The following is a 20,771-nucleotide window of genomic DNA, read 5'->3' as shown; positions in this document are numbered from 1 at the left end:
CACGCCCACCCCCACCCCCGCAACCCCCGTCTGCCCTGCCAGCCAGGCCGGGAGGGCCTGAGGATTTCATTATGAGCTCGGATTACTAAAGTCCAAGGGGAAGTGATGGAGCAGTCATGAGCTCTCCTTTTAATAAGGAATCCTATTTCCTCTTGCACTTGGTTGTCTTGCGACAGATGCTATTACAGAAAATGGAACGAAATGGAAAAGACAAAAAGGCAAGTCATTAACTTGGCCAGAAAGCCTTCTCAACAGATGTTAGGGCAGTGATGGGGGCAGGGCGCCCAAGGTTCTTTTGCCCCGCCCACCATGCCCTCTCAGGTCCCGACCCCCCAGCTGCAGCCGCAGACCCCATCTGCTCCTGCTTAAGCCCAGCTCTGCCCCTCTGTGTTGAGGAAGCATGGAGCCGCCCTCCCGCTGTTCCATAACTGATGACCATTTTTCTCCAATTAAACTGAAATTGAAGGATCCTCAGACTTAGACACCCAAGTAAAATAATTAGTGCTTAAAATGTTAATTGTGCTCAGATGTGTGTTTGCCTGTAGAAGCAATTGGAGTGCCAGTAAGCACACCCTGCCCTGCAGGCTGCCCTCCCCCAGGGACCCCAGTGTGGGCTGCCTCAAGGCAGGATCCTGAAATCCTTCTGACTGTGTGACTCTGGAGAAATAGTGAAGACCTTCTGTGACCCTGTCCTTTCTTCCAACCCCCATGCCACCTCCTTGGTGGCCAGTCTACTCTCCCCAGACAGTGTTACTTAATGGCTAAACCCAGGGTAAGGAGTCAGGTCTGTTCCAGACCTCAGCTCTACCACCCACCCGGCCAGCAATGTATGCCATGCTAAAGCACCTTACAACCCCCTAAATAAGGATTGCAAAACTTACCGAAGCATCATTAAAGCTAGCACCATGTCCTCACCCATCCTGTGTCCCTATCCCATGGCTTGGCGCACATCAAGTCCCAAATGAGTAATTACAGAATCATGTTCCCTTCCACAGGGACTGAGAGAGGTGAATAGAGGGCAGGAGCACCATTCTCCACTTTGGGCAGCGAAGGGCTCCCATCTGACTATTTTTCTGCATGCTCACCCTGTCCCTTGTTTGCCTGAGGCTTGGATGGGAAATGCTGTAGAAGCCACCCAAACCCTGGGGGGAAGGGGTGTGGGGGTCGACCACACCAGCCACAGTTCCTCCAACCTGCCCACTGACGAGTAAGGGAAAGGAGCTAATTCCCACGAGGACTAGCTCTGCTTGTTGCTTTGCCCACGTGTGAGCCCCAGCTTCCATCTCTGCAGAGACGACACGCCTAAGAGGCTTAGCGTTCTTTACGCTGTGCATCCTGAGGAAATCCACTTAGATATTCCATGTTCCCCGGTCCACCACATAATAAGATGCCTTTATCTCTTGCTGTCATGGGAAGTATATATTAACTGATTAATATTGATATGTTGGATGGTTAATATTAATATCTGAAGCAACGATGTTGATGAGCACCACCAAGCCCAGACAGCTGTCGAGACGGACAGTTCCCCAGAGAGAGGACAGAAGCAGAGGGTGACCCTTTCTACCCCTGTACCTTGTTACAGACACCCTGTCATTAGCCAGTCTGTCAGGGCTGGCAAGGAAGTGTGTTCGGACTCTGGTTGTGACAATTAAAATCCTTGCCTTCCGAGACAGCATATTTTATCATTTAAATAGCATTTTACATTCTCCTAACATATTTTGCCAGCAACATTGTTAAATTAGGTGATAAAAGGTTATTTTTGCTTTTGAAGTTGAAATACGTTACCATTATCCCTTATCTGCCTGGAATTAAAAAGGTTTCTGAATTTGATGTGCTGAAGTTTTCATTATCAAAATTTGCCAGATTTTATAAAGCAAACAGCACTTTTTTTTCGGGAGGGGAACCTGTCATAATCAAAGATAGATGAAAACTTTGTCTTATTTGTCTTATAACATCAGAGGTTGCTTGGGGGAGAAATTAGAAAAAACAGTGTCCTTCCCAGGAGCCAGGCTCAGGTCAGTGGGGAGAGGGGACTGACTTGATTTCCTTTTGTTTGAACCACTATCCGGGTCCATGTACTGCCCCTGAGCATTAGGGATGCCACAAAGGTCCTGATGCTGGCTCCCAATAGGGATGCCACAGCCAGAGGCTGGACCTTCAGTCAGTGCAACTAGACTCGAGCCTGCCTGTGGCTGCATAGCTAGATTCACATCTCTGGCCTCTGCTTCTGTCTGACTTTCTGTTACCCACGCTTGCTGGGCCTTCATCTTAAATCTCTTCCTCAAAGACTTTGAGCACTACCCACCATCCATCTCCATCCCCCCACCATCAACATACTACCCACATACTATCACACCTACACACATGTGGTCCGTGCACCACCACCGTATCTGCTCTCCTCTCTGTGTCCTTCCCGCCATCCCACCCACCATCGCCATGTCCTCTCGTGTGTATCTCTCCATCAGCAGTGTTCCACTGCATCTCACATGGAAGATCCTGTGTGATATGTCAGCTCCTCCACACCTGGATTCCCACCCACACTTGACAGTTCAATGCACCCTGAACCAGGCCAGGACACATTGTCCCACACCCACCAGTTCAAGGCACCCTGAGCTACGCCAGGACACGTTGTATTGTTACTTTTTCACTGCTATGACTGATACCTGGAAGAAACAACTTGAGGGAGGAGGGATTTATTTGGGATCGTGCTTCTAGGAGATTTCAGCACATCCTAGTGGGGAAGGCTTGAGCAGCTCTGTCTGGCGGCAGGAGTGTGAGGCAGTCTCTGTTCACATCATGGAAGACCAGGAAACAGAGAAAGAAGGTCAGAACCAGGGCAGGTATGACCTTTCACCAGCCAGGCCTCACCTCCTAAAAGCTCCACAGTCCACAAAATAGTGTCACCAGCTAGGAATCAAGAACCCACAAACATAAGCCTATGGGGGACATTTCTGATTTGTAGTATAACAGACATGCCTCGAAATGGATCACTTCTCCCAGTGCCTGGCACCCCTGGGTCGCCCTGGACCATTCATTACCTCTTTATAGGCACACTGCCTTTGCTTTGACATTCTAGGCTGTGGGCTCTTCCAAGATTACAGCCCAGCAGCTGTGCTGTGAAAGGATGAGTCTCTTTTGGCACGCAACTTGACCTCACTTTCGCCTCCTCCCATCCCTTTTCCTCTTTTTTTGGTGCCAGGAACAGGATTAGTTTTACCCAGGAGGAGGCTCATACTCTCCCAGATTTCTGGCCAGAGCTAGCTGGGCAGTATCCAGATCTATCATGAGATGAACCTTAAAGTTGACCTCGGTTCCCCTGAGCTCTTGCTCTGCAGGGCAGGGCACCAGTTTCCAAGAAGTATTTTCTGCCAATCATCTGAGAGAGAAGCCAACCCAGGGCCACCCTCTATCTGCAGCCTGTCATTCTAAGGAACTCAGCCCTGCAGAATCATCCTAGCTAGCATGACCCATCTCTGAATCTCTCACTTGAGGATACAGCAGCAGGACGTGTGACTGAAAACTGAGAATGCTTTCCTGAGGATGTCCATCAGCGTGGCTCCTTTCCAGGGATTTCTGCCTTCTCCAAATTCTTCACCAGAATCCCTTCTCCCCAAAGCGTGGGGGAATTGGAAGCCTTCTGGTGCCCTAAGGAAGCTCCCTGTTGCCTGATACCACTAAGTCCTGTGCTCATCCTGCCCCACACGTTTTTTTTTTTCCAGAAGCCCCACTCCCACCCCCCGCTCCCCAGCCAACTCCCATATAAACAGTAAACATGCTAGTCTCGGCTGGAAGCATCCTTGGCGTGATTTATTGCCAGCGTCACAATATTTTGTTTGGAGCTAAACCTTTAGATATAAATCAAGTCATTAGAAGGAGTGACGTTTAATCCTACAAAAGGTGCCTCAGTGGGCAGAGCAGCTCAAAAGTCATTAATTCTGGAGAAGATGGCCCCACCCACACCTACGTGGCCAGCTCCTCGCCTCTACCGCATACAGACACAGAAGGCCAAAGACAAGCCAGACTTCTTTTGTTTCCTGGCACGGCACATGGCACAACCTCAAAGAGGGGCTCCAAAGCTCTGCTTGGTGAACTACTCTGGGGCCGTCCTTCTTCCACAGCTGGGGGTTGGATGGGTGCCTCTGTGCCAGTGACCATCTTCAAAGCGGCTTCGATGGTTAGATTTCAAAGGAGGCAGGAAACAGCTCAGAACATCTTTAACTGTTTTCCTGGTGACCCCCAGGCCCCTACAAATAGTCACTGAGCAGGGAACATGCTCTAGTCTCAAAGCCAAGCTGAGTCTAACGTCTAAAGCTTTGTAACCTGGATGCACTCCAGACAAAGAGTTCTTGAATGGAATATTTAGGGACTTCCATATTTATTTATATTTATATTTAGGGCCTTCCAGAGACCCAGAAGCCCTTCCACCCCAACTCAGCCAAACACTGACTTTAAGATCCCTGTTTATCATGTCTCTCCCAGATAGAACTGAAGACAAGATTTGGGTGGGAGGGACCTTAGTTGAGGATTTCCTAAGAAGACTTTGCTAAATTCTGAGCACACATGACAAGTGTGAACATTCTGGATGACAATCCAGTGTTTAGTTCTAGTTAATGTTCTTGTGCTCAGTTGGTGCTAATGAGGGTGGTGTTACCCGCGGTGAGGCTGCTGCATGTCGCAGGGCCAGGTTGTGTGGTTTGTCTCTCTGCTGTTCTAAAAGCTGAGGTGGGAACTGGGAGTGGTGGCTCAGTTCTGTCATCCTCAAACTCAAGAGGCTAAGCCACAAGTTTGAGACCAGCCTGGGCTACAAAACAAAAACCTGTCTCAAAAAAACAAAACAAAACAAAGCTAAAGGGTTCAGCTCACGGGTTAAGAGCACTGACTGTTCTTACAGAGGACCAGGGTTCAGTTCCCAGCACCCACATGGCAGCTAACAACTGTCTGTAACTCCAGTTCCAGAGGTTCTGATGCCCCCTTCTGACCTCATGCATTGCACAACATGGGTACACTTGCATACATGCATACATACCCATACATGTGAAGTAAAGATACAGAACTGTCTACTGGGTGCTGTTTGCACCCAGACTCTACTGTTTGTTGCTGAGAGTTCTACATAACTCAAATCTGCACTGCAAGTTCAGGGTAACCTGGCCCTAGTCTTCACCTCCATTGGCTCCTTCGTCCCAAATAGAAGTCACTTCAAAAGATCTGGCCGTGTGTTTACGAAGCCCCCACCCCAGATGTTTCCCTCCTTCTCTCCCACACCCCTTGACTCACTAAGCCCTTGGTTGTTCAACAACATCTGCCCTCCCCTCTTGACTTCAGGCCCCACCATCTCCCAACCATATCATGACGTCAGTCTTAATCCGTTCAAGTCCCTTCCTGTGCCTCACTTGCATCAGGCCACCTCAGAGATGTGCCCACAGAATGACCTTTGAATGTGTATCCCTCGGGGACCCCTCCACTCCCTCTGGGCCTACAATGCATGGGACCCGTGAGTGATGTGGGTAAAGTCAGTCCCGCTAGGAAGATGACTGTCTTTGCTCCCAGGATGGTCTGGTACCATCATGCTCAGTCCACTTGGCCCCACAGGCTACTGCATCAAAAAGGGGCCGAGTTGGGCAGAGGAAAGGCTGGCTGTTGTAAAGAAAGTAGAGATGGGCTCTCTATTAGATGTGCAAGGGAGGTGATGTACCCATAGGCAGCCACTGCCAAGCCCAAGGTTGATGTCTGTACTTGAGGGTGTCACCCCTCCCCTGGATCTTCAGGCCAGAGGCCTCCTGAGTTGTTCAACCCTAGCCCTTGGCTGCACCTGACTCCAAATCTAAGCCCCCACCCCCTACTCCTGACCCTCGGGGCCTGGGAGAGTCCCCTTCCTTTCAAATGTGGACTGTAGCTATTCAGAACCTTAGCAGGAAGGAACCACATTGACCCCTCCTCCCCCCACTCCCTGCAGGCTCCAGGCAGCTCCCGGCCTTGCCCTGGTAATCTAGTTACAAGGTCTATTCTGTTTCTGGGCACGCAGTACAGCCTCTGGTTTGGAGAGACTTCCAGTGTTCTCTGAACACTGGAGAGAACTGGATGTGAGTGGCTGGAATCAGGACTGGGAGACTCAAGGACACCTTTAGGCAGCATCACCGGACACTGTTGGTCACCAGTACACAGCCACCAAGGATCAGAGCACCAAGCCCTGAACCCCTAGGTAATCCTCTTTTCCCGGGGTCAGTGGGTTGGGGTGGCTCCCTCAGGACAGAGAGGCCTGTGGAGAATGAGGGTGACACTTCAAAGAAAGCATCCACTAAGGCGGATTTACTGTGTGGCTCTTGAGGGAGTCACAGGCAGCAGCTATGACAGGTCTGACAGCCACAGGCCAGCTCAGTAATTGACGCTGCAGCCGAAACGACACATCCAGAGGCCAGCTAGAACTGGACAGATCATTATCTTTTGGTCAGGCCACCACAGTAATGAGGCCACCCCACTAGCTGCCTCCAAAGGCCAGTGAAGGAGGCAGTGAACACGCCTGTCCCTGTAGGGCCTGACACAGGGCTGGGCCAGTGGATACTGCTATCACGGTGCTGGCAACCAGGCAGCTCCTCTGTGGAGCCCCTTCAGGCTCGGGTTCCTGAGTGACCCCCCCCTTTTCTTATTCCTTGGTTAACTCCACAGTGAGTTATTATTTAAACAAAATTCAGTCCCTTCCTGCAGAGATGGCGTGGAGGTAGGGAACACAGTCACCGTGTACCCTGTCCCACAAACAGGACATCATTATACTCACCCTATTTTGCTTTATTTGGACTTTAGTTCTTTGGGATGGGGTCTCATGTAGCCCAGGCTGGCCTCACACTCACTATGTAGCTGATCTTGGCCTTGAATTCCAGATCCTCCTTCCTTTATCTCCCAAGTGCTAGGATTCCAGGTGTGTGCTATCGCACCCTTTCCATCTGCCCCATTTGACCCACTGGACACAGCTCTGTGAGACTGTGACTCCAAGAACCAGTGCGTCTGACCTATTTTCTTGGTCCTGCTGTCACTCTAAGTGCTGGACACATACATACACACACACACACACACACACACACACACACACACACCAGCCCCAGAAAGCAACAGGTTCCTGGGCATGTGTATCTGTCCAGCTTCCCCGACCAGTCCCAGTTCATCCCCTCCTTCCCCGCTCCTCCAGGCCTTTAGAGGTCTACACTTGGAAAACCCATAAGCACCCCAAACTCTCTTTCACCAGAAGTGATCCAGTGTCCCCCTCATTGCTCAAGCCAGAAACTGAAAGCTGCCTCCCTCCACTCTTAGCCAGTTTCCAGGCCCTGAGGGTGCTTATGTCTGATGTGAGCTGAAACCAGTTCATAGCAATAGCGTGAAATCTGCCTGTGGTGGGAATATTTACACCATGGGAATCAGCTCAGCGGGTCAGGCTCCTCCCCACCCCGCTGCCCAGGGAGCCAGGTGTTGAATATTTGCCAGCACACTACTGAACTGCAGGCAGCCCCTGGAGTATTCTTCCTGTGTTCGTCCACTTTTTTTTCTTTCTTTTTTTTTTTGCTATTATCCAGGGCCAGGCCTCGAGTGTCTCTTATCTGGGCTATGACAGGTTCACCAGCTAAGACACTATCACCAGTGCCAACATAAATCCTGGCCCATCCATACTCAGTCCATGGTGAGTGGATGGACACATAGTGTTATATAACATGGCATTCTGCTATGGTAGACAGACAACCAACTGACTGATAGTCCTGTCAGTATGGGAGGCAGAGTCAAGAGTGACAAGGAACCGTGTGGTGTTGCTGGTGGGTGTCTTGAAGTTTGTTCTTGCTAACCTTCTATAACATTCACTAGTTCCCACTTGTCTTCCTGAGTAGTATGCATTTAAGAGTCCTGAAGGAAAGATCAGGCATGGCTTGTGCAAAGCTGTGTATATAGACTTTCAGATCACCCAGAGACACGAAAACAAAAAGTATGCTATGTATGGAGCACAGATGTGCACTGGAGCCCATCCCCTTGGCATGTGTGGTATATCAGATGGATAAGATGTGAACCCAATCCCATCAACACACAATGCATAGTATCATATGTGGCATGTGTGTGCTGTGGCCCCACACACCCTAGACATGGTAGAAATCATCCACAGCTATAAACAAAGAAGGTGCTTGGAAGTGGGAGTTGACAGTTCCTTGCTATAGATGGGCAGGGCACATGAGTGCCTTGCTCAAGGCTTCCTTCCCCATCCCAGTGATGGGCAGGTGGTTGTGTGTGGGGCGGGCAGGACAGCTGCTGGGTTCGTAGACTAGCCAACCAGCTGACTGGTTGACTGACAAACCGCCTCCTCCACGCCAGACTTTGACAGCTCCAAGGGAATTCATAGCCCAGGCTGAGCTGACAGGGAACTACCCAGTTGAATCTCAGATCCTAATCACGGAGGCAGGGAATGGAATCGCTAAACAAAACAAGTAGCCGCCAGAGCCATCAGGCACCAGCCAGTCAATTACAGACAGGAAGATTCCTGCTTGCTTTCCCTGCAGACCCTCCCAGAGTCCCTGTGCCCCTGTAGGAGCTAGGTCCTGGGAATACGCTGCTGGGAAGAGGTCCAGGGCCTCAAACACCTGGAGCTGGCAGCTTCCACCCAGTGGGCTCCAAATGTCTCTTTCCACTTGCTTGTTTGTGGACTTTCAAGGTGAGTGCTTTTTGCCCATTATACAGATGAAAATATATAGACACAAAATCAGTAAGGTTGAAAGAGTTCAAGGTATCATTTTCTCTCTCTCTCTCTCTCTCTCTCTCTCTCTCTCTCTCTCTCACTGTCTCTTGCTCCTGTTCCCCCTTCTTTTTGATATACTGACCCTTCATTAAAAGCTGTGACTCTCAAAAAAGACCAAAAATAAAAACTAGGAAAAAAAGTTTAATTGCTGAGCATGATGATGCATGCCTTTAATCCCAGCACTTGGGAGGCAGAGGCAGGCGGATCTCTGTGAGTTTGAGGCCAGCCTGGTCTACATAGAGAGTTCCAGGCCAGCTGTGGCTACAGGGAGACCCTGTCTCAAAAAGACCAAAAAAAAAAGCTGTGACTTGTACCCATTTACCTAGGCCTGTTGCTACACACCTGTAATCCTGGCACTCTGGAAGCTCAAACAGGAGGATCATGAACTCAATGCTAACCTGGGCTACATGATGAGACTCTGTCTCCTGCTGTGTACTGGGCATTGCTCCAGTCTATCACAAGTAAACACAACAAAGTACCTTCCCTAAGTTCTAGCACAATCCTTCAGAGGATTCAAAGATCGCTCTTGGCTGATCTAGGCTGCTCCTGCCCTGCGCTGCCCTTGGGACTCTCTATAGACCCCTAAAATTACAATATCTCCTGTTTAGATTGGACTGTATGCTGCTCCCAAATAATACTGAGTTCTCTACCCCAGTACTCATAGCTATGACCATATAGGCCTTTTATATACACAGTCAAATGAAGAGGGACTCTTGTTTTTTTTTTTGTTTGTATGCTGTTTTGTTTTGTTTTTTGACATACTGGGCATTGAACCTAGAGTCTCATACATGCTAGTCCCCAGCCTGAGGACTCTGTTTCAGTATGCCTGGTGTGCATATAATAGATGTGTTCCCAGCATGGTGGTGCACACCTTCAATTCCAGCACTTAGGAGGCAGAGGCAGGCAGAGTGAGTTCAAAGCCAGCCTGGTCTCCATAGCAAATCCAGGCCAGCTAGGGCTACAGGGAGACCCTGTCTCAAAATAGACCGAAAGGAAAAAAAAAAAAAAGAAAGAAAGAAAGAAATATGTGGGAAGACAGCCACAGAAAGACACAGGCAGAAACTGACTTATGGTGCCACAAGCCAGGGAACACCCAGAGCTGCCAGAAGCTGGAAGAGGTAGGAAGGACCCTCCCCAGAGGCTTGGGAGGAAGCATGGCTCTGCCAACACCTTCATTCCCTAGACTGCTAGATTTCAGAATGTGACAGAATAGCTTTTTGTTATTTTATTTATTTATTGGTCTTTTTGAGACAGGCGTCTCCCTGTAGCCCCAGCTGACCTGGAACTCTCTATGTAAACCAGGCTGGACTTGAACTCACAGAGCTAGGCCTGCCTCTGCCTCCTGAGTGCTGGGACCAAAGGTGAGCACCACCAAGCCTGGCAGCTTTTTGTCATTTTAAACAGCCCAATTTGTATTTAGTTACAGCAGACGCATAAGAAATAAAGCCAACTTAGCCAACCCCAGGGACCCAATGATCTGGCCAGACACCAATCAGGATGTTGTTGTAAATGTGTGTGTGTGTGTGTGTGTGTGTGTGTGTGTGTGCGTGCATGTACATGCGCGAGAGAGAGAGAGAGAGAGAGAAGGTGATTAGCACCTGAATCCTTAGATGATGAAGTTAACAGGGATAGCATCATAGTGTGGGTGAAACTCACCAAATCATTTGCAGCCTTCAGAGAAAAGACTGAAGTTGTCAGAGAAAGAAGGAATGCTGCCTTCAAACAGCCTTTGGACCTACCTGAGCTGAGCTAGAGCATCAGCTCTTGTCTACCTGCCTGTCTGCCCTGGGTCAGTCATCATTGGATGAGCCAGCTCCTTAAAATCACTCTTCTTTCTGCCTTGTTTTCTTGCCTCCTCTCTTCCTCACTCATTCTTCTTTTTCCATATATGTAACTCCTGGTGGGTCTGTTTTTCTGCAATACCCTAGGGAATTTCTTCCATTGGGCCTGGAGCAATGGCTCAGTGGTTATGAGTCCTTGTTGTCCTTCCAGAGGACCCAAGAACATTTCCCAGCATTTCTGTCAAGCAGCTCACAATCACCTGTAACTCTGGTTCCAAGGGATCCAACGCCCTCTTCTGTCCTCCACGGAATCTGCACACATAGCGTACACACACACGTGCACGTAAACAAAAAGAAAAAAGAAAATAAGGGGCTCGGGGGCTAAGAGATTTTGCTGCTTTGCAGAAGACCCAAGTTTGGTTCCCAACACCCTCATGGTGACTAACAACCACCTCTAACTCCAGGTCCAGGGGATTTGATGCCCTCTTCTGGCCTCTGCAGGCACTGCATCCATATGGTGCACATATATACCTGCAGGCAAAACATTCATACACATAAAACACTTTTAAAAAGATTTAAAAAATAAAAGAAACCTTCCATGTTTCCTATGCTGTGGGGCCAGGCAGATTCCTGAGCCCACAGAGCAGAGCACCCACCCAGCTCCTTTTTAACCACCAGCATCCCTGCCCCTGGGCTCAGCTCAGCACTGGTCACATAAGGCTGCCTATAGCTTAGGGCCTGCCCAAGAGTACAAATCAGGTGCAAGCTTGTCATCAGGAAGAAGAGACCTCAGAACAAATGCTGAAGCCTGAGTTGCTGAGGATACCAGTGGCCCTGTGACTCCTGGGGGTGGGTAATGTGGGGGACAAGCTTGGACTTGGGAGAAACAAGCTTTGCTTTAGTGTATGAGCAGGCACATAAAGGAACAGAGAGGATGAATATGAGGCACCTTCAGCCACTAGAAGTTCTAATATACAGAACAGTCCAGAGAAACAGCTTGACTGGAAAGTTACAGTATACTCAAGAACTGCCAGATAGATTTGGTCCTAGCATTGACTCTCTGCCTCTGGTACTTCTCTCATCCCCATCCCTCTGTGTTTGATTCATTTGAAATGCCACCCACCCTGGGTCACAGTGTCCAGAGTGGTTGGACCCTCCTACTGCCTAGCAGGGCCTGAGGCTGAGCTTTGAGCAGCCCAAGCAGCTGTCACTCTCAAGCGTGACCTACCTGGTAACACAGGCAGTTGTAGCCCTTTCTGCAAACTTGAGTCTTTTTCCACTGTGATGATGCTTTGTGTCTATACAACCTGACCAAAAGGCTGGGCCCTAGCTACCTCCCCTGTATGTCCTGGTTATCAGAGATTGGGGCTTCACTGTGGACGAATATGGAGACAGATAGATATGAGATCTTTTTCCCCAACAGCCCACATGCTGGCCAAGCGGCTTCCCAGCTCTGCCACAGACCAGGACCACACTGCTTGGTTATTAAGAAACTGACCCAGAGCTAGGTGTATTGATACATACCTATAATCTCAAAACTTAGAAGGCTGAAGCAAGAAGATTGCAGGTTTGAGGTCCGCGTGGGCTGTACAGTGAGACTACCTCAAAAATAAAACAAAAGAAAAACAGGAAAGGAAGGAGAGAAAGTGGAGGACAGGAAGGGAGAGAAGAGATGAAATTTGGCCTTGTGGGGCTAGGGATGATGCTCGGTGGTAAAGCATTTGCCTAGAATCTACCAATGAGAGATTCGGGGCATGGCTCAGTGGCGGAGCACATACCTAGAATCCATCAGTGAGGGGGTGAAGGAATGGCTCATCAGTAGGGCATTTGCCTGGAATGGATAAAGCCCTGGGTTCCATCCCCAGTCCCACAAAAAAAAAAAAAAAAAAAAAAACACACAAAGGGACCAACCTCACGTGTCCTCATTAGCCTTTGCTTCCCCTTAGCAGGTAACCAGAAAGCTTTTCAGCCAAACACTGAGAAGAAAAACGTCAGCCAATGAAGAGTTCACAGCGTGGAACACATTTGGCAGTCCCCATAACTCACGCCTTGTTTATTCTCACCGATGCTCACTCTTCTCATAGTGCGTGTGTTTCATCAAATGTCATCTGTCCAGAAGGAGAAAGTAGCTGTTTATTTCCTGCTGTGCAGAAGGATGGAGCTCCCATACAGAATCTTAGTGCTGAATTGAGACTAGAGGGCAGATAAACCAGACACTGACAGCGGTGTGAGGGTGTGCCTGACCTTGGAGGGGGAGGTCTCAGGTCCTGGGTGAGGGTGGGAGACAGGTGCATTGGCAGCATCCATGTTCCTAGAAAGAAGATCATGGCTTGTGCTGCTCAGGAAGCTCACCTTGTCTCTTTTTTTTGCCTTGCTGGGAATGGAACCCAGGGCCTTGCACCAGCTAGGCAGGCACCCTACCACTGACCCACACCCCCGAGCCCCTCACTGGTGGATTATGGGTAAGAGCTCTGCCACTGAGCCACACCCTCAGTTCCTCATTAGTGGATTCTAGGCGAATGCTCTACCACTGAGCCACTCACCCTGTCCCTCACTGGTGGATTCTAGACAAGCACTCTACATTGAGATATATCCCCAGCTACTGGTTTCTCTAAACTGTGTTTCCCTGTATATATAGTTCAGGCTGGACTTGAACTTTCCCTTTTGCTTAGGCTGCCTTGAACTAGATATCTTTCTGCCTCAGCCTCTTGAAGGCTTGGGACTGCTATACGTCATTATGTCCAGCTAAATTCACTATTTTTTTGAAGAATTGTTATTTTTTTAATATTTTTAATTTAATAACCACATGATTAGAAGAAGCATTTCATTACAGCTTTCACATATTCAGTAACACGCTCCAGAGCAAGGATACAGCTCTTTCAAAAGTGGCTGTAAATTTTTAAAGGGTTAAAACTCCTTCAATTTTATATCTTACAGGGTTTATTTATATTGAGTTCAATATTGTGTAACTGTATTAATTCAACTGTGAACTTAAATTCACTATTTTTATCTAGACTGTATGTTTACTTAGGACCTTCGGAGGGGTGAGGTGGATGTACCCAAAGCCTCCCTCCCCTTAGGTCTCCCTTGTCAGTGATACCAGTCCTCAGGGTGCATCAGGAGCGCAGTGATCAGCCCACCCTTCCAGGGCGCTTCATGGAGCTGTCCGGGGTCCTGAAGTACAGACTTCTGCAGCATGCGCAGACCCCAACCTGCAGAGTCCCAAGATTCTAGCTTTGGCTTGTCCAGAGCTTCAACCTTTATTTGAGCAGCACATGGAAATCCACTTCTTCCATGTGAAAACTAGGCCCTTGGAAGAGGAGAGAGCCCTTTGCATTTCCTTTATACATTTCTGTCTATTCAGAATTGGCCATGTAAGGATATGGTTTATCTTTAACTAATGAGCTGCCCAAAGTTTGGGCACACTCACAGACTCCACATGAGATCTGTTATTATCCACAAGACATTTTTTTCTTTTCCAAGGGGCAATTGCAGCCAACTTAGCTTGGTGGGCAAATGTGTCATCAGGCTGTGTCCAGGAGGGAATTTCCCTTTAGCCTGGGCCCTTGCAGCCCCAGAACTGGCCACCCATAGAAAATCCTTGAGGCTTGGGGGCAGTGTGCACAAGACAGGGTCCTCCTGTGGGTGAAAGGAGACAGGGCTCACAGCCATATGCACAGTGGCCTGACTTCACTGAGTGACAGGACGCCTGTGCAAGTGGCTCCCCATTCCCTCACTTGGGCAAATCTAGCATGACTCATTTGCTCCAGAAAAAGAATATAAATAAGCACCATCACACCTTGACAGGTTGACAGGGGTGACAACCAGAGTAAATCCCCGCATCTAAGACGCTGAGGAGGAGAGGTGATTTAGCAGAGCCAGCTGCCATCACCAGAAGAAAATAATTAAGGAAACCCGGTGGTGGAGAGGAAAACGGAGCAGCTACAGAGAGTCCCTTCTGGTGAACAAATCTGTCATCGGCGGCAGGAGAGGACCCCACATGCCAGAGAGAAATGAGCTCTAGAAGCTCGTGTTGGGGACTGAGGAGGATGGATTAAGGAAGAGGGGGATGGTTAGTGAGGAAAGAATGGGCTCTAGGGCTGAGGGGGACACTGAGCAGAGGCTTCACCTCTAAGCCAGGCATCCCCTGCTCACCCCACTTTTGCATGGAGCTTCCCCCTGGTGGAAGAGACTAGAAAGCCTGTTTCAAATCTTCCCTACATGTTTATATGCAGACACACACAGAGCCTTAGGAATGCCCAGGAAGGTAGGCATACTGTAATTTATCATAAAAGAACACACATCTGTTCTCAGTCCAAAGGGTCAGAGAAGAGGCAGTGTGCCCAAGGCCCACCTTTGCTGTTATGGTTTGAGTATGAACTGTCCCATACAAGCTCATGTTTTGAGCACATGTTCCCAGTTTCTGGAGCTATTTTGAAGGTCATGGAGCCTTTAGGAGGTCAGGACTGACTGGCAGAAATGGGTCACTAGGGTCAGGCTTTTAAGTTTATACCCATTTTTTAAAAATTATTTTTATTAATTTTCATGTTATGTGTTTGAGTGTTTTGCCTGAATGTATACCACATGTGTGCAATGCCTGCAGAGACCAGAAGAGGGCGTCGTATCCCCTGGAACTGGAGTTCTACATGATTGTTCATTGCTATGTAGGTGTTGGCAACCCAACCCAGGTCCTTTGCAAGAACACCCAGTGCTCTTAACTATGGAGCCATCTCTCTGGCCCCCTTCTACCCGCTTCTGATTCTGCTCCTAGCCCAGTTGGCCAGATGCTCCTGTTACCATGCTCCTGTTACCGCGAATTCCACATGCCTTCCCACATGATGGACTGAAATCTCTCTGAAACTGTGAGCCAAAAAATAAGTCCTTCTTCCCTTAAGTTGTTCCTGCCACGTATTTTGGTCACAGCCATGCATGAGAAAAGTACCTAATACACAACATCTCTTGGAATTTAAAGGTTCCAGAAGCTATGCATGATAGCCCACACCTGCAATCCTACCACTGGGGAGACTGAAGCAGGAAGATTACAAATTTGAGGCCAGTATCGTACACAAAGTGAGACCCTGTCTCAGAATAGAAGTTTCCGGGGGATATGGAGTTGGCTCGATCAGTAAAGTGCCTGCCATGCAAGCAGCAGGACCTGACTTAGAGCCCCAGAACTCATTAGAAAACAAAACAAAACAAAAAAACAAACAAACAAAAAACAGGCATGGCACACAGGCCTGCAGTTCCAGTGCTGGGGAGGTGCAGACAAGGATCCTAGGGACTTTCTGGCCAGCCGATCTAGCTGAGTGATGAGCTCTAGATTCAGAGACAGATCCTGCTTCAATGACTAAGGTGCAGAGTGAGTCAGGAAGACTCTTAGTGTCAACCTTGGGCCTCCACACACACATGCACAGGCACACATGTACACACACACACACACACACACACCTACATGTACAAACCACACACATACACATGAAAAATAAGATGGAAAACAACCAAGGAAGACACCTCCACATGCATGCTCACACACATACACATTCAAAACACACACATGCCCACACACAGAAAGAAAGAGTCCTAGAAAAGTCAGAGCATGTAGGCCAGAGGGGACCTTTGTTGCTCTCCCCCACTCGCTTGTTAATGAATGAAGGAGATATGGGGCACAGTCTCAAACTGGGCAGCATGAGCTCAATGTCTTAGCACAGAAGCTGAGAAATTGGACCCCACAGAGAAGTCGATAGAGACTGGGGTTAGGGAAGACCCAAATGTCCGCTCACCAGCTACTCCAGCCCAGGGCCTCTTGTCCAGTTCACAGAGGTAGCAAGGGATAGCTAGCCCATCAGAACCACCCCCTTTCTGTTTCAACATCATACAGGAATTGGTTGGGTGTGACTGTCACATCACCCAACATGTTTTCTGGCAGCTCTGGCTCACTTTAAGAGGCAGCTGCTTCTGTTAGTGACTGACTTTCATCAGTTTCAGAGCACAGATGCCCACCCCTGAGCCTAGGAACAGAGTCCCTGACAACTCAATGGACGGGTGAAGTCTGAAGGAAACCCAAACTGCTGAATGGGCTCCCACAAAGAGAAATCTGCCTTCCCACTGAACACTGCCCCCAAACACACTGAACCGTATGATGTAGAACCCCCCACCCAAAGGTTTGGGTCAGTAAAACTTGTTATCCTGGGTGACTCCAGCCCAGCCCTAATGAGGGGCCTCTTGGGTGGACAAAAGGGACATTCCAGAACTTGACAAGCATTGTGCTTTGGATATTAAGTGTCCCTCCAGAGGATAGTTATAGCTTGGATATGGCATGCCCCTCAAGGGTTTATGTGTTTGACCCCCACCTGGTGGCACTGTTTGAGGAAGTCTTGAAACACTTTTGGACACACGTCCTAGATGACAGATGTAGGGGCTGGCGAGAGAGTTCATACCTGGCCTTGGTTTTAGCCTAATATCTCTGCTTTCTGGTCTGCTGAGATGAGACAGGTCACTCTGCAACAACAGACGGAGCCCTGGTCATCACTCTTCCTCTCCCATGAAATGAATGAGCCAAAATAAATCCTTCTCCCTTAAGCTGCTTCTCTCAGTTTGTCTCAACAAAGAGAAAAATAATTCATATAAGATTATTGTGTTGGAGGTTAAAATAGCCAGTTGGGGCTGTTTTAGGAAGTCTGTGAACTTTAGGAAGTGAAAGTAGCTTGAGGAAATAGGTCACTGGGGATGGGGTTTTGAAGGTAGCTTGTCTAAGGCCTGTTTCCTGGCCAGTTGTGAAGTGACTGGCTCTCCTCTACTGCAGGCTCCCACCACGATAATGTTCTGCCCAAACACACGGGGCCAAGCAACCATAGACTGATCCCTCTGAAACAGTGGTCCAAAATAAATCTTTCCCGGTTTAAGTTGCTTGTGACAGGTATTTTGTAACAGCAACTGGACAAGTAACTAACACAGCCAGTGATGTGCACATCCCTTTCCATCTTCCTTAAGTCACCAATCAGCACTTGTCTATGCCTGGACTCTGCTCACACCTTCAAAGGAGACCAGGATGTACCAGATAGGGACATTTGGCTCTCACATAGCCAGAGATGATCAAAGCTATGAAGTGAATAGACAAGGGAACTTCCCAGGGGAGATGAAATGCGTTTCATCCATGGGTCTGGTGTGCATAAATGTACCATATTCCCAGTACGGGGATGGGGCTGGAGAGATGACTCAGCAATTAAGAGCACTGGCTACTCTTGGAGAGGATCTGGGTTCAGTTCCCAGAACCCACATGGTGGCCAACAACCCTCCATAACTCTAGTTCCAGGGGATCTGACGCCCTCTTCTGACCTCTGTGAGCATTGTACGATGCAGGTGTACCTTACATCCATGCAGGCAATATGTACTCATACACATAAAATAAAAATAAATAATTTTTTAAGAAAAAGTATGGGAACAACCTGGACTGAAAGCAGGGCACAATGGAGAGAGGCTGGACAGAGCGTCTGAAGGATATTATCTCTTTGACTTAACGACAGGCTGGGGTAGAGAGTGTCCCCAAAGAAACCCTTACCATTGCACTGGGCAGGAGTGTGGTACACCTGAGCAGGTATTTCTCAGACTGTCCTGGAGAGGTCAAGAAATGAGATGCAGAAAAATTAGTATCAGCAGGTAATCAGCGTTGCAACCTCACTTTCCATGTGGGTAAGGGATGGAGGGGCTCTAGTATGGAGCTCTATTCCCCAAAGCCCACCCCAAGCTCCATCCATCCTGGGCATCCAGAGCAGGGACCTCTAAGCAGGTCCCTGAGAGGCACATGACATAGCACTTGCACTGCTTAACACATCCCTCTTTTCTGTTGCTTTTTAGGCATAAAGTTCAGCATCAGGCCACAGCAGCCCCAGCATGTAAGTTCAGAGAATCAGATAAATCACCGCACATGCTGCCTGGGGAAAAGTTGGGGAGGGCAGGGAAGAAAATTTGGAGCTTACTATGAATCCATTCATGGAAAGAAAAATGTGTCCAGTCCTTTCCAGGAGCCTTGGGAACAAAGCCCAGGGCTTTGGATCCATGAATTTCCCTTCCCTGTTAGATGACTCCTTTGGACTGCTGTAATAGACACAGTAAATCTAAGCCAACCTCCTGCAGGCCTGCATGGCCCACCCTAGAAAGGCTGTGGTTCTTAGGAGGACTGTGCCATCTTGTGCTAGGAATTATATTTGCATCTTGGGTCATACATTTCTGAACTACTGTAAGGCCCACTAGGTGCTGGTGCAGAATCAGACAAGGGGATCTCACCAGCTATCTCCCCCTCTCTTAATCCGGGGAGAAACACAAGCTGGGGAGTAGGAAAACCCCCTGCCGTGTAAAGGGCCACGGTTATGTGGCTATCTACTTCCAGCTGCCCTGCCCACCCTTAACCATCTTCTCTTCTTATCCTAGGATGGCAACTTGAAGACACCCACAGAAAGGGTCACTCGTGACTTGCCCAGCCGGTCCCCCAGGGGCCTCAGCCAGCAGGTACCTGATCAGCCTCAACCTCATCTGAAGGCAAGGTCTCCTTTGAGACTCCGGCAGCGCCGACGTCGGCTGCTCATCAAAAAGATGCCAGCTGTAGGGGCCATCAGAGCCAACAGCTCCTCTGAGTCCTTTATCCAACCGAGACCCCACACCCTGGACAGTCGTTGGGTCAGTCTGCATCAGAGCCAACAGGAGCGCAAGCGTGTGATGCAGGAGGCCTGTGCCAAGTATAGGGCCAGCAGCAGCCGCAGGGCCGTCACGCCCCGACACGTGTCCCGCATCTTCGTGGAGGACCGCCACCGCGTGCTGTACTGCGAGGTGCCCAAGGCAGGCTGCTCCAACTGGAAGCGTGTACTCATGGTGTTGGCAGGACTAGCCTCATCCACTGCAGATATCCAACACAATACGGTCCACTACGGCAGTGCCCTCAAGCGGCTGGACACTTTCGACCGCCAGGGCATCGTGCACCGTCTGAGCACCTACACCAAGATGCTGTTTGTCCGGGAGCCCTTCGAGAGGTTGGTCTCTGCTTTTCGAGACAAGTTTGAGCATCCCAACAGCTACTATCACCCGGTTTTTGGCAAAGCTATCCTGGCCCGTTACCGGGCCAACGCCTCTCGGGAGGCACTGCGGACTGGCTCCGGTGTGCGGTTCCCCGAGTTCGTCCAGTACCTGCTGGATGTGCACCGGCCGGTGGGCATGGACATCCATTGGGACCACGTCAGCCGGCTGTGCAGCCCCTGCCTTATCGACTATGATTTCGTGGGCAAGTTCGAGAGCATGGAGGACGATGCCAACTTCTTCCTGAGCCTCATCCATGCGCCTGGGAACCTGACCTTCCCGAGGTTCAAGGATAGGCACTCCCAGGAGGCACGCACCACGACTAGGATCACCCATCAGTACTTCGCCCAGCTCTCCACCCTGCAGCGGCAGCGTACCTACGACTTCTACTACATGGACTACCTGATGTTTAACTACTCCAAGCCCTTTGCCGACCTGTACTGAGGGGCGGGGCCAGCTAGCCAGGGGAGGGGTTTGCCCGCTCACTCCCCTGTGCGCAGGCGTGCCCCGCCCTCCATGGATTCTCCTCTGTGAGTTGAGCTAAACCTAGAGCCACTAGGCTCTTAGGACATGAGAAGCCCGTGGCTGTGGCATGTTGCAGGCCCTAGGTGGAGGACAGAGGCCCATACCTTGGAAAGGCCCCTGACCCTTGCCTCCCACCTGTTTCCTTACTCATTGGCTGATGGTGATACTGAGGGCTCAGATGGGTCCTGAAGAATTCAGCTGAGAGCTATGTTGACCAGGGAAGTCTGAGGCCCAGATGATGAGGGCCCCAGACGGTGAGGGATGTCCTACATTCCCTTAGCCTTTGCCTTGTACCAAACCACGTGGTTTGCAGCTTTTCTATGACCCAGGGGGAGGCTCCGAATAAAGCACATGGTTTTCAGAGCAGTGGTGTCTACATTGTGTGGCATTGTGAGAACTCAAAGTTTTTAGGGTCTGGGGTTATTAGAAACAAGATCTTGCTGTGTAGTACAGGTTTCTTAAGTTCTTTCTCCCTTCCCAGGACAGTGAGCCAGGCAGCTGAGGGCGCTGCTAGAGGGAAGCCTGTGTGGGAGGAGACAGACCAGACCTGACAGAGAGAGACCCAGTGGAGCCCCTTCTTTCAGGCTCCCTGAGTATTGTTAAAACAGTGACACCCTCTCTACCAGTCACACATT

The 20,771-nt window shown here is 49.5% G+C and overlaps 1 protein-coding gene across 1 annotated transcript in view; it reads left to right on the top strand.

The window, feature by feature from the left end:
• The window catches only part of Chst8 (carbohydrate sulfotransferase 8), a 168,398-nt gene extending 147,903 nt beyond the window's left edge, over positions 1-20,495 (top strand). Inside the window, exons 3-4 of the mRNA XM_017799754.2 lie at positions 18,400-18,437; positions 18,973-20,495. Of these exons, the coding sequence (XP_017655243.1) occupies positions 18,400-18,437; positions 18,973-20,055 (1,121 nt within the window). The 3' untranslated portion in view covers positions 20,056-20,495. The remainder of the gene's footprint in view (positions 1-18,399; positions 18,438-18,972) is intronic.
• The last annotated feature ends 276 nt before the right edge of the window (positions 20,496-20,771 follow it).

This window comes from Nannospalax galili, unplaced genomic scaffold, assembly GCF_000622305.1.
Source record: "Nannospalax galili isolate Female #2095 unplaced genomic scaffold, S.galili_v1.0 scaffold159, whole genome shotgun sequence".
Taxonomy (NCBI): Eukaryota; Metazoa; Chordata; class Mammalia; order Rodentia; family Spalacidae; genus Nannospalax; species Nannospalax galili.
Note: the sequence above shows the minus strand (reverse complement) of the source record. Positions and strands in the feature narration are given on the sequence as shown.